The sequence below is a fragment of the Natator depressus genome, chromosome 1, assembly GCF_965152275.1.
Source record: "Natator depressus isolate rNatDep1 chromosome 1, rNatDep2.hap1, whole genome shotgun sequence".
Taxonomy (NCBI): Eukaryota; Metazoa; Chordata; order Testudines; family Cheloniidae; genus Natator; species Natator depressus.
The window spans coordinates 237,949,861-237,964,593 of NC_134234.1; the positions used below are offsets into that span (position 1 = coordinate 237,949,861).

A 14,733-nucleotide genomic window follows, 5' to 3' on the forward strand; every position below is an offset into this window, starting at 1 on the left:
GGAGCATTTTTAAATAGTCTCTCTCCTGGCCTCTGCTTTTCTCACTGCTTCAGCCTTGTCCCTAAGCATTTCCCCCAGGGCCTGCAACCAGCTTTGACATTCTTCATGCTTCACGTGTGCTCGGGCAATAGCTTCCCAAACAAAAAGGAGTCAGTTGCCTTGCCTTAGCTTGTGTAAGGAACCCTGCTGCCTAGCTCAAGGTGAGACAATCACTCTGCTTGGGGGAATTGTGCATAACAGTTACAGCGTTCCCAGTTCATTTTGCCCCCTACTCCCCTGAAAATATTGTGCTAAATATATGTAGGCAGTAGTTTCCATTGGAAATGCTGTGGGAACATAACCCTGTGCTATATAGGGAGATAATCTTGTCATCCTCCTACTCACTCTGCCAGAGAAGCACATAGACACCACCTCCCTTCCCTGCTGCAAAGCCAAGAGCTTGATGCCAAGCACTGTAACATTCAGGACTCAGAAACAGTGCAGATCACCCCTTCTTAACTAGTCACCACTGTATAAACCAGGAGAGAACAGAGCTTTTGGATTTCCTATTATAGCTCAAAATAAGCAGCATCTGCTTGCATTTCTATTCCTCATGAAATCCAAGCTGTAGAAACTACTTGGATTTATATTTCTGAGATCACTAGAAAAAATTCTAGTTTCATTCAACCACTTCACAGCTGACCCTCTGTTCCAGCATGTGAGTTGCAATGGTGTGTGGCTACTTATACTTCAAGCTAGAATCACAGAGAAACATTGTGCTGTGTTTAGTAGATTAGAGCTGCGCTGGAGGTGCAGTTTTGCCTGATATACCAAGCATTTTAATCATCAGTGAAACCTCTGAGAGCAAGTGTCTTCCTCCAGCCTACAGTGTGGGATTCTGGGGACCATTAAACCTGTGGCCAATGCGAGGTAGGGGGTTCCCCATTTGTTGGCAAGGCACAGAGTTCAATGTGAGGTTGTGTGGCCTCTTGCTGGCTAAGCACACTGATTAGTGAAGGAGAGATTGAGGGGACACACAACCTCCAGGAACAAACCTCAACAAGTATCCCCCCAAATCCTAAAATCTGCCTGCCCTCCTCCCACTTTAACACCACCAATAGTCTGTAAGCCAAATTCTCCTCTCATTTACATCAACACAACTTCACTAAAGTCAATGGTGTGTAAATAAGAGAAGAATTTGGCTGTGAGCATTTAAATAGACATGACACTTGCCTGTCTACATCCAGGATTACTATTCAAGAAGACAACTACAAAGCTCGTGCACCACTCCCATCCCATGTAAGCCCTCTGGCTCAATTTCCTCTAATAAACTAAATTCAAAGGAGAGTTAAGGCCAATTATTTAAAATTTTACTCCCATATGGGTAGGGCCTAATTGCACCTACTATGGCGGTGCATAAATTAGGGAATTTTTGCTTACATCTTCCATATTTGTTATGTTTACTTGGGGAGCTGGACAGTGTAAGACCAGGTGACAACTACTTGGCCAGTCCGAACAGATTCCTCCTTGCTTGCTATACTCTCATTTTCCAGCAGCTCTCTGATATGTGTAGCTATGACAGAGCAAGAAAGTTCTGCATGGCTGCACACAGAGAATGGGTTTAATACACCCCGATGGTATGATGTTTTAAAATGTAGCCCTCAAAGGCTGTGTAGTTTTTGATCATTATTGCTTATCCTCTTCTTACACAAAAGGTGAATTTAAACTTCACTATTCTATCCATCTCAGCTCATCTGAGATTCAGAGCCCCAAACCTTTATAGTAAAATTGGATTTGAAATCACATTGCAAGTCAATCCAATGTCAAATTGATATGGAAAGTTAGCTGCTAACAAGAAATCTTAACAGTTCTTGTTCTCTCTTGGTAATTCATTAGAAGGTAGGCAACAATTAATTTGACCAAAGGAAAACTCAGGATGCATGAGAAATACACATATGTAGCATATTCAGAGCTCATGTGAACACCAGACTCACACAAATACACAACAAAGCAGCTTCATGCAGAGATAACTAGGCTGGGCTTGGAGAAAAAACCCATGATCAGGGGAAGAGAGTAAAGGAGTGTGAGAGGATGACTGTCACAGAAGCTGTCAGGGCGGTCTGTATTTTTGGTCTTACCATAGAGGAAGAGCATTGGGTATGTTCAGCTGGCTTTAAAGAAAGGGAGACAGAAATAAGCTGTAATAAGTCTCCAATAAGAGGCCCAGGCTAACACAGGAGCAACAAAATGGCAGAAGAGGGCAAAATATGGGGAAAAGAATGCAAAAGTAGACTGGGCTGATTCCCTAAGGATGCAGTGGACCAAATTCAGCCCTGGCAAACGTGGATGCAACTCCCGATGAGAACTGCACCCGCTGACAGTAGATCTGAATTTGACCCAGTGTTTTCTGGGTTTCTAGGCATCTTGAACCCTCTAGGGAGTAGAGTACAGAATGCTGCTAATACATTTCTGATTTCCCAACCCACCAGCTCTAGCTAGAACTCAGAAGGGCCAACATCTCCCAGTACAGCCACTAACTGAGCTCCCCATCTCAACTTCAGGCCACTTCTGCATAAGAAGCAGCCATCTTCTAATATTTCAGTCTGATCTGCAAACCCATTTAATCCACAATAGCCCAAATCTATGACATTTTCTATTTATATGTCCCCATGTCCTAGCATACAGTTCTCAGTGATTACATTGCGGTTATTAAAACAATAGGCTGAGATAATGTAATCACTCGCTTGGCAATCCTACAATAGCCATTGCCAGCTGTAGAAAGTGGGATGGTAAAGCTGTCAATTAGCCCTCTCAATGATCTATCCTCACCCACCCCCCACAAGAAAAGAAACTCCAGGGAAGTGATGGATGAGCCAATGGAGTCTGGTAGCAGCCGAGTTCCAGCTACCCCTAGAAAAAGCTAATCACTCCGAACACTGTACATGACCTTCTTTCTTTATTAGCCTTTGAGGCCATTTCCAGTGTGGAGATTAGTTCTGAAAAACTAATGACAGTAGCTAGTGCTCCAGGCTGTACCAGAGAGTACAAGAGAATCCAAAAATGAATGAAAACTTTATGTAGGCTCCCTCAGCTTAATCTGTAGTGACTAGCCTATGTCACAGGCCGACTGATGGAAGCATCTATGAAGCTATTCTCTGTGGCTGCACTAGTGAGGGTGGAACTCGTGCACTGCTTCTTCCCTTGCAGATGACCTCGGCCACCATGATACTTGGGACCCGAGCAAGATGCTCACGTGCATTCTGCCAATGGGAACACACTCAGGACATTGAACTAACCAAATTAGCTTTGTATTTTGTTTTTATGTAAAGTGAGGCTGTATTTTTAGATGCCCTGAATATCCAGTGACACGGGCAAATGAGGGCAATAAAAAATGAAAGCTACCCCGAGCTCCCTGATGCTCTTTTCGGTTAACTCATTGCTTTTGCACTCTAGGGTCTCTTTGCTTTTACCCTCTTCTTTCAAGGGTCTTGCTCTTGTGTTTTCTTTTCAAGTATTAAACAAGGAAAATTTGGCTGGAATACTGAAGATGGAAATTTGCCTATACAGACATTTTTCTTACAGGCCAGATAAAGATTTTGTTTTAATGCTGCTCCGCAAATTCTTCCTTTCTGACAATGGATATTTTTTTTCTTTTGGTCTGTCTTGCAAAACATTATTTTGAACTCACAGGAGAGGGCCCAATCCTACCAGGTGTTGAGCTCCTGCTAGGAGGTGCAGAGCCCCGCAGGTTCCATTGAAGTCAACAGGAATCCAGGGCATTCAACACTTCTCAGGTTGCTCTGGGAATCTTTCAGGATTACCAATATGACCAGGCTGATGACATCAGAAATAGAGTTTTCCTGTGACTAGCTGTCTCAAGAAGCCTTGTAAGTGCTGTAAAGTTACTGTTCCTTACTCATAGTTCTGATATCATCAGTCTTTGACCAGAATGCGAGGATAATAATAATGTAACAGTGAAAACAATTCTATATGAAAAGATATTTAAGAAGCTATGAATGCACCAAAATAGTTAGCATGTGGCCGCTAATACTGAGCAATGAGTAACCTGTTAGGTAACTATGAATCAGAGACTGTCTACTTGGTATGGCTGAAGAAGCAAAGTATATCTTGGGTAATCCCTCTCCCACTCCTTGAGCAGCTGGCCTGAATTTTCAGAAAGCATCAAATATAATTTAAATGTTGATACTTCCCACAAAAAGGGCTTATAACCCAATGGAAATATTTGTTAACATCAATAGATGTCCCACCTAGTAGTCTCTAGTTAATAAAGTCTTGCTGTCTTGAAATTGTGGACACATAGTTCTCTGTGTGTGTGTGTGTGTGTGTGTGTGGGTGGATGGGTGTCGGTATGAGATGAGGGGATGGTGAACTGAACGTTCTAAAAGTCTGGTCTTCCGTGTTGCTCACTGAAAATATTCCCCGATACTTCGAAAATGTTGTGAGAACTTCCATGTCCCACCATTTTTTCCACCACTGCTGGTGGACTGGTATGCAAGGACCTTGCCTGTTGTGAGTGTCAGTCCTTTACAGATCCATGAGTATCTGTTTCATCACGAGCATCCCTAGCTATGTGTGGAATGTGACCTTTTTAAACGAACTCTGTCAACTAGTGCTGGGAGGTGACTTTTTATTCCTGGCTAGTGGAATGTGGCAGTAAAACAGCAAAACTCTTTCTACTGTCACCATGAGGGACAGCCTCTAAACCAAGCAGCATGGAGCACACTCATGCCAACCGTCGCTGCTGTAGGCATGTCGTTCAGATGAGACTGCCTTTGGCTGCCGCCACCATCTTGCTGTATAGATTTCAGTCCAACTGCAGTTTCTGGAGCAAGAATCTCACAAGCTGAAACCACAGTCACTGCCAAAATGTTTTCCTAATTCCACTGAGGCAAGGCCCTGTGACTGGAGCAGAGACATCTGAGGACATGCTGCTGGTGCATAAGAGTGAACACAGCTCACTATGTCACAGAGATAGCTATTTGTAGTTTCCCTGCCAGTCCTATGCATTGTGAAGCACCACTGGTTTTGGAGTGGGATTAGGAAAGATTCAGGGCATCTAGTACCCGAGCTGCTTGTCCTAGAAGAGTGGAGGAACACTGAAGTCACACAGGCTCCCAGGGGTTTAAGCAGTGCCGGTAGGTACTTGGAAACGAAGTTTAAATATCAGTATATAAATTCCATATAAATGGACAATAAAGTTCCCTTAAAATAAACAGAGGCTCATTTATAAGAAGCCTAGGAACTATGTACAAAAGCAGATTCTTAAAGAAGAGTTTTGGGCAAGTGTACCAATTTATCAATAAGACCTTGGCTTTACCATCTGTTATCTGCTGCCTCCCGTTCATGTGCACATACTCTAACCTGCTTTGGCTGCCCCAAACCAGGCTTGTCATCTCAAGACTGGGATCTGAGGCCAGGCAGGCTTTGCCGCAGAGTAATGTGCACATAACTGAATGACGAATGGGCAGCAGTGGCATTTTGGGGTCCACTCCAGAGGCTGTGCCCTGAGCCAACTAGTATTGTAGAGAGAAAGAACCTAGAGGATGTCACAGAAACCTGCACAGCCAGTCCTGAGACAGTTAAAAGTGGGTGGGAACCTCTGTGTTAAGTATTTATTAACTGATTGATCAGACACTATAAGTTGCACTTGCAACTACAAAGGAAGGAGACACCAGGGCAGGCTTCTTCTTGCATAAAGAAGAAGCCATACATCTGAAGAAGTGGGTCATAGCCCACGAAAGCTTATGCTCTAATAAATTTGTTTGTCTTTAAGGTGCCACAAGACTCCTCGTTGTTCTTGCATAAAGACATTCATTAAGTCAAACATAATGTAAGTTGTAAATGATTGGCCTATATGTTGTTGTTGTTTTTTACATTACTGCATTTATAAGAGGTAGACAGACTGGGAGCAGGAGCAAAGGAGAAACAGAGGGCTCCTGTGGTGTTAGAGGCTGGAAAAGGACTCAGTAGAATGAAGGCTGAGAGCTGGAGCATACCTGGAAATGAATGGTTACTTACCTTACAGTAATTGTGGTTCTTCAAGATGATATTGTCTGTGGATCCCATTGTAGGTGTGCATGTACCCCATGTGTGGAAGATATGAATCTTTTGAATAGCAGGGTCTATCAAGGCCACCAATGTGCCATGGTGTCTTTGTGCCCCACCCCAAAGCACATGGTAGAGCAGATACAACTGGCCCCCAATTCCCTTGCTAATATAGAATCCCAAATAAGGAGGACTCTGAAAAAGTGGGGATGGAAGGCGGGTTGTGGAATCCGCGCAGACGGCAACATCTCAAAGAACCACAGTTGCTATAAGGTAAGTAACTGTTCTCTTCTTCGAGTATGTGTCTGTGGGGATCACACTCTAGGTGACTGATAAACAATGACCCATCTGGAAAGTAGGACTGATGAGCCCTGACTGTCACTAACTGAACAACAATTGTAACACTTTCCTACTGAATTGGGCATTTGATCTTGCAGCCAGGTCAAGGGCATTGTGTTTTACAAAAGTAAGACTATTACACCAGATAGCTGCCTTGCAAATTTTGGATTCAGGGATGTTCCTGATGCAAGCAGAGAATGCGGCTGGTGCTCTACTGGAGTGAGTGTTAACATTTGGAGGGAGAGGCTTATCAGTCATATGATAGCAGCTTTATATACACTGCATAATCCATTTGAAAATTCTCTGAGAGGAGATAGCTTGATTCTTGGAAGCACCAGGGAAGACAATAAAAGGATTGGGAGACAGTCTGTTCTGTCAAGATAGTATCACAAGGCCCTTGAAACAAGGTGTGGCGTTTCTTATCTCCAGTCTGATTTTACACATCACTCTTGGAATCTAGGGAATCAAAGGAAATGCACTAGACATTGATCCCACAATATAAGGAAGGTGTCATGTAATGATCCCAGTCTCATGTCTCCCCTGGAACAAAAGGTTGGATGTTTCATGTGATCTTTTGTGGCAAAGAAGCCAATAATGGGATTTCCCCAGAGGTGAAATATTGGTTTGATGATGGAGCTCTTCAGAGACCACTTGTGATTGGTGGTGGATTGTCTGCTCAAGAAGCCTGCTAGGTTGTTGCTGACTCCTAGAAGATGAAGAGAAACTGTGATTAATGGTTATCCTGTATTGTTGAAACTATGTCCATTAACATGATAGCCTCCTAACATTGGGGTGATGATAGGGCACTTCCCTGCTTTATAGTACATTGTAGATGTGTCATCTGTGAGAATTTGCACCATGGAATTCTGTGGAACAGGCTGGAATGCTTTGCAAGATCATCTGATCACTCAGAATTCTAGGACATTAACATAAAGAGTCATATCCTTTTGAGACCAAGTCCTTTGTATCTGGAGGTGCTCCAGGTGTGTTCCCCAACCAGTTCTGATACATAAGTGATAAATATCTTTGTTGGAAGAGAAGTGGAGAAGGGAACTCTCTTCTGAACATTTTTTCGGCCTAACCACCAGTTCAATGCTGACAGGATGTGTGCAGGGACCACAATTCAGATGCTCATTTGATGTCCTGTAGGGTAGGTGATATATCAACATTAACCAGCCTTGTAATGGATACGCATGAAGTCTGCGTAGTGGCATCATGTATACAAACTGTCATGTGGCCTAGGAGTTTGAGGCAGTTTCTTACTGTAGTTGGCTGATTTGATTTGATACTGGTGATTATCATTTGAAGGGAAAGAAATCTGTTACTGGGAAGATATGCTTTTGCTTATTTGGAGTCGATTAGGGCTCCTACAAATTCTGTCCTCTGTGCAGGAATGAGACACTATTTATCGTAATTCACCATGAAACCCAGTTGCCTGAATAGTTCACGGCTTTGGCAACTTCTTGATGAGATCTTCCTTTGATAATCCAATTGTCTCCATATTGATATATGTGAATACCTCATCTGCTCAGATGTGCTGCCACTACTCCTAGGCATTTTGTGAAGACCTTCTGGTACTGTGGAGACGGCAAATGGAAGCATTTTGTACTGATAATGACTGGGCCCCATTGCGAATTGCAGGTACATCCTGTGGGGCTGGGTGGCTGGCAATAGGGAAGTATGAGTTTTGTAGGTCGAGAGCCTCAAACCGGTTTTGAGCCTGAAGGGAAGGGATGATGGAGGCAAGTATTACCATACTGAATGTGGAACAGTGAATCCATTTGTTCAGTCTTCCCTGGGTGTAGGATAGAAGGAAAGCCCCTTTTTTCTTCAGGATAAGGAAATACTGAGGACAAACGTCACTTCCCCTGCACTCCAGAGGCATTCCTCTATGACTCCTAGACAAAACAGGGAAGCTCTTTCTTCTTTCAGGTGATTTTCATGACAATGGTCCCTGAAGAGCTACAGGGAAGGGGATGGATGTGGTTAGTGGCTAAGAGTGGATGCGGTAGTCATGGCTGATAACTTCCAGCACACATCTGTTTGTTGTTATCATAAACAATGACGCTTGATGGAAGAAACCAAGTCAGCATTCAAGAGGAAGGTTATGGGATGGTTACTAGTGGTCTGAGTTGGCTCTTGACCCTTGTATCAAACCTGTTGCCTGGAAACTGAGGTAGAGTGACTAACAGTCGAGGAAGATGATGGTCTCCTCTAAGAAAACCTTGGCTTCCTCCTGGGTAGGTATTCAGAAGACCTGTGTTGGGGGTAGGTAGGTGTCTTCTGACACAATTGCTACTGGGTACCTAAAGAGCTTATAGTTTGGGGCTAAGGTGTAGATGCCCAAGGAACAGAACATGGCCCTGGAATCCTTGAGATAGTGCAGTGCATTGTCCGAATGAGTGCCAAACAATTCTTTGCTTTCGAAGAGAAAATTCTCAGTTGTGTGTTTCACTTTTTTTTACAAATGCCAGAGGCTTGCAGCCAGGACACTTTATGTGCGGTCACAGAAGTGGCCATGGCTCTAGCTGCTGTATCAGATGCATCCTTGGCTGCCTGTAGTGGTGTTTTTGCTTCTAGCTGGCCCTCCACAATAATGCTTTTTGACTCCTCTGTGGAATCTTGTGGAAGATACCCTACCCCAATGAGATAGCTGTTTTCCCACAAATAAGTCCCGATAATCAGCAATTCATAGCTGCAGTGATACTGATGAATAGACCTTTCTTCTAAATAAGTCTAATTTTTTGTGGGGGGGGGTTCTTTGTCTTTAGGAATGCTATTAGTCTGCTTTGTTGTCTGTTCATGGACCTCAGAAACCATCAAGAAACTCAGAGTTGGATGTGTGTCAAACTGTTCAAACCCCTTTTGGGGAACCTGGGATCTTTTTTCTGCTGTCTTAGCCATAGGTGGTAGTACAGCTGGTGTCTGTCACAGGGTCTTGGCTAGGTCTCAGATGTCCTCTCATTGACAGGTAGAGCTATCCCACCAGGGGAACACGACTGCAAAATATGAGAACGTTTGGGAGCTTTTTCTTTAATGACAGATTTTGCGATATCAAGAGTTTCAGTAATGTACACAAGTAGCTCCTAAAATGCTTTAAAGTAATCAGGGGTCAGTACTGGAGCTAAAGAGACAGCTTTGTCTGGGGAGGATGATGATGAGTCTCTGGTGGATGAAGGGTGTTGTTCTGGGGGGTTCCAATGCCTTTTCCTCCTCTGCCAGTTGCTCTTGTTTTTCCCTCTCTGTAGATAGGGATCTGGTCATGGATGCAGAGGGAGAATGAGATCTATGCTTCCCAGACTGACAGAAGGGAGACCAGCTCCTGGATGCCCTGGGAAGTGGTCCCTAGTATTTGGCCAGGGTGGTGCACTGTATTGGTAAGGCTGGTTCAGATGGTGTTGACATGGACATTGTCATGTTGTAGGTGGATGAGTTGGAGCTCTAAACTGAGATTCTTAGTCTGTAGAGAGAGACCATCTCATGGCTTGAGGGGAAGCAGCTTCCTAGTGGATGGAGAAGAAAAGGCATCTTTCAGTGATGGAGATGAAGAACAGACATCATCCAGAGGTGGTGCACCAACCTCTGAGGTGACTTCAATACCAAGATGCCAGAAATATGCACCTGTGCCAAGCGTAGAGACACTGGTGCTGGGGACGTTCTTACCTCCTCCGACAGACACTCATTAGGTACCAGCAGGGATTCTGCTGACGGTACCAATGTTGATGTTGTTACTGGTGTCGAAGCTGGTGCTGCTTTCTGTTAGTTACAGGTATTTTCAGATATGGGCACTAAATGTGCCTTGTGCTTCTTTGATGATGAGCTGGTGACTGAAGGTTTGGGTTCCACCTTATGGAAAGAAAGGGACTGGTGTTGGGAATCATGCATATCCCAGTGTTCAGGTCTCCCTTGCCTCACTGAGGTGGTGGGACTGGTCTTTGGTGCTAGGGTGGTAATCTGAGCTTTGGTGATCTTCCACACTGGATCCTTGCCTGATGGTGCTGAGGGTCTTTTGCTGGTACTGACCTTGGGAGTTGTGTGCTGGCTGGCAGGAACACTGACAAAGATAAAGACTTGGAAAGATCAGATCCATCTTGGAAGTCAATCCTCTCTCTTTGGGAGTTTACATCCCCCCCCCCAGATGCTTTGAGGAGGTAAAGCTTCAGATGGATGGCCCCAAACTTTCTTGTTCTTGTTAAGACAACTGACGAATGGAGCAGTGATCTGACACATGGTTCTCATGAGACAGAAAGACAGTGGCTATGGCCATCAGTGTGCAACCATTTAGGACAGACACAGTTGGAGGTCTGAGGGCTTTGAATCCATCATTTTGGCACAGGTAAAGGTGTCAAAGGAGAATTTTTTGTTGTTGGTTATGACTGGATAATAAAATAAAATAACAAAGGGGCATGAGGACATGCATTATGTAGGCATGGCTCCACAGACATTGCGATTCAAAGACTTTGAGCTCATGCATATGGGGTGCATGTGCATCTAGAGTGGGAGCCACATGGACGTATATTCAAAGAAGAATCAGAGGTTAACAGAATATATATAAAAGACATTGGAGCCAAATTATCACTTCTCCAATGGCTCTAATAAAATTACTAGATTTTCTGTTGCGTTTTTAGTCTGAACAGACTAAAGGGACATCACTGTCAGGTGACGAGAACAGCACAAGTCCTCCAGAGGCAACTGGATGCCCAGAAGTCCAGAGCATTAAAACTATCTTAAGCCCTGGCAGTAATTACTCAGTCATTACTCTAGGGGTTATCACAAAACCTGAATAATCTGTCTGTCATTGCTCTGGGCGGTTTTTAATCACAAGACCTCCGGAGGTAATCCATTTGCCACTGATGTTTGTAAATGTAACAATACTCCAGGCAGAAATCAGTCTGCCATTCCTCTAAGAGATGAACTGAGGGAGTGCTATGGGATTATGGAGGAAATAATTGTCAACACATACAACCAGTGGTGAGCTGAAGCCGGTTCGCACCGGTTCACTAGAACCAGTCGTTAAATTTAGAAGCCCTTTTAGACCCGGTTGTTCCACGAGAGACAACAGGTTCTAAAAGGGCTTCAAATTTAACAACTGGCCAAAAGTGGCGCCTTAGGCGCCGACTCCATGGGTGCTCTGGGACTGGAGCACTCACGGGGAAAATTTGGTGGGTGCAGCACCCACCGGCAGCTCCCAGCCCCGCACCCGGCCCCAGCTCACCTCCGCTCTGCCTCCTCCCCTGAACGCGCCGCCCCGCTCTGCTTCTCCGCCCCCTCACCCCTGGCTTCCCGCGAATCAGCTGTTCAAGCGGGAAGCCTGGGAGGGCTGAGAAGCAAGCGGCGGCTTCGTGCTCAGGCCCAGGGAGGCGGAGCAGAGGTTAGCTGGGGTGGGCGGGGGGGGTGCGAGGAGGGCTGCCCGTGCCGCAGCAGGTAACCCTGGGGATGCAGGGGAACCGCTCCCCGCTCCAGCTTGCCTCTGCCTCCCTGGGCCTGAGGGCGAAGCCGCCACTTGCTTTTCAGCCCTCCCAGGCTTCCCGTGCGAACAGCTGATTCGTGGGAAGCTGGGGGCGGAGAAGCAGAGTGGGGCGGCGCGTTCAGGGGAGGAGGCGGAGCGGAGGTGAGCTGGGGCTGGGTGCGGGGAGGGGCGGGGAGCTGCCGGTGGGGGCTCTGCACTCACCAAATTTTCCCTGTGGGTGCTCCTGCTCCGGAGCACGCATGGAGTCGGTCCCTAAGGTGCCACTTTTGATGTGATCAGTGGGGGGAGAGGCTGCTCCCCCTGCTCCCCCCTAGCTATGCTACCCTGCCCCTAGGAGTCAGAGGGACCTGCCGGATGCTTCCTGGGAGCCGCCCCAGGTAAGTAACGCCAGGACTCCCCACCTCGCCCCCCGGCAGGTCCCTCTAGCTCTTAGGGGCAGGGTGGGCACCCACTACGGTGGCCCATGAGACCCTCCTGCCCGGTTCTGGGGGCAGTCAGGGGACAGGGGAGGGGGATGGATGGGGCAGGGGTTCCGGGGGGGGCATCAAGGAACGCGGGGGGTTGGATGGGGCAGGAGTCCCGGTGGGCGAGGGTGGGCCATGACCCTCTCATGGGATGAGAAGGGAACCGGTTGTTAAGATTTTGGCAGCTCATCACTGCATACCACCCTACAATGAAACCAATGGATTCACCAGCTATTACAAAAAGACAGTCATGTAGGCATTTAAGACTCCCTACTCTCCACTAAGAATCCAGTACCTTTGATTATTACTGGAAACATTTTGAGTGAAGTAGTTTTGATCACATCCATAAAACACAGATAATTTGCTTAGTTTGGGTTTAGTGGGTGCTTGAGAAGGGCACACCTGTTTCACATAGATGGTGAATCAAAGGACCTGATCCTATCTTCATGGAAGTAAATGGCAAAATTCCCACCAACTTCAATGGGAACAGCACGGTGCCTAAGTGGTTCCAGTGGGATCTATCTCAGGCTAAACTTCTGATTGCTGAACAGAGGCGACTAATATAATGCCATCTCTTTTAATATAGAGACTGAGTTTCATCTGGTGCAAAATGGAGCTTCACATACCTATTGGGACAGGTGTTGTGATGCCTGAGATGATGTTTGTCATAACACTTGTGTTATTCCCTGCTAATGTGGATCACTGTACCATTATAGTAAGCATCAGCTCATACAAATTTAACATCCATGTTTCATATGCAGTCTATCCAACTTCAGATCTGCAAAAGGCATATTTATTTGCCTATCCACATATACAACTTAGTCCTATTTTCAATATAGTTCATGATGTTTAAAAGAAATATATATACCAAGTGATGCTTAAAGTAGTCAATTCTATCTTCGTTTCCTATGAATTCTAGGATTTTTAAATTCAGGGAGCTGCACTACTCATTAGCTTCATTTGTATATGCAAATCATGCCAGTTTGAATAACTTATTAAATATCTGCCATATATATCCATGAAGTTTTCAGAGACAGTAATCTTATGGTTCCAGGTGATTAAAGGTAAATATAAAGAAAGTCACTTGCTTTAATTTGGCTATGCAAATGACCCCAGACTGAAAGTTATTGGACAATTAAATGAAAGATTCACTTTCCATACAGCTGTGAGTTACTTTATTAAAAACTTGAGTTTCAGAGGAAAAGTACAACAACTGGGAAAACATGTACATGCAAATTATTCTTAATTTTCAGGATGTGTTAATAATGCTTCTAATTAAACCTGGGTAAATGATGAGTTCAAGCTTTATGATAATCAAGCCCCAGGGTTCCTGAGAAATAAGATATAGAGCACAGCTAGCATTATATAGTATCAGAGATGGTATTCATCTCCACAATGTAATAGCTGCTAGTTCTGGTCCGGACTAAGCAAAGCAGGTGAAAGTTCACCTGTGATTATATTCTTTGATTTCTGTGGAATGGGTACATGAAGAAAGTCCCATCCAGACAAGAAGGAACTGAAGAAAGACTGAGGCGGGGACACAGACATTGAAAGCTCAGCTGGAGCAGAGGGTGGTTATAGCATTTTTAGGACAGGCTCTCTGAATGGTGTGGAGTGTAATGAGGATTATGGAGGGTCATTCCCTAATATATGAACCTCACATTTAATGTCATTTTTAATATGACTGCAATCAAATGTCAGCCCTTACAAAGTGACTAGTATTAAGGTGCTAGTCCAGAAATGGAGAGTTTATTGCTTCAGGGAGGCCTGGCAATTTGGGACTTGTGACTAGAGTGAATACTGACCTGTGCCCCAATGCCAGAAACCAGGAGTCCCAGCAGGGGCTCCATGTAGGACTTGTCTCTTCACTGTTAGTTCTTGATTCTGCTGTTGGGCAGGGATCCTGAAGAAGGAAGTCCAGGCTCAGGAGCGTATCAGTAGAGACAGGCAAGGAATGATCCATGAGTCAGAGCAGGGCTGATTGGGATGGTGGTCAGGCAGGTGGAGAGAAGGAAGGAATTAGGCACCAGGTTCAGACTGGGGCACTGGGTAAGGGGTCAGATTTATTGTGTGGAGGTAGCTGAGGTGCAAAGGAACTGTGTCCTCAGCTTTCACTAGAAGACAGTAACACTGAGCAGGACTTATGTAGTTCTCTGTTTTTTAAAGCACTGTACCAATATCAGCTAATTAACCTTCACAGCACCCTCATCCATTATTAATGTCACCCCCATTTTAAAAGGAAGAAAGTGAGACTCAAATAGCTGAGCAGGGACACAAAGTGAGTCAGAGGCAGAACCTGGGTCAGAACTCCAAGATCCAGGCTCCCAGTTTTCTTCTCAATTTACTAGGCCACATTCTTTGTCTGCTTCACTCCATGCCCCTGGGATCCGAGACCCACACCCCTCGCTGGGTTTC

The 14,733-nt window shown here is 45.2% G+C and overlaps 1 protein-coding gene across 1 annotated transcript in view; it reads right to left on the reverse strand.

Annotated features, from left to right (window-relative positions):
• Positions 1–14,733, reverse strand: part of CACNA1C (calcium voltage-gated channel subunit alpha1 C) — a 714,429-nt gene that overhangs the window by 52,692 nt on the left and 647,004 nt on the right. Inside the window, exon 33 of the mRNA XM_074938754.1 lies at positions 2,118–2,150. Within this exon, the coding sequence (XP_074794855.1) occupies positions 2,118–2,150 (33 nt within the window). The remainder of the gene's footprint in view (positions 1–2,117; positions 2,151–14,733) is intronic.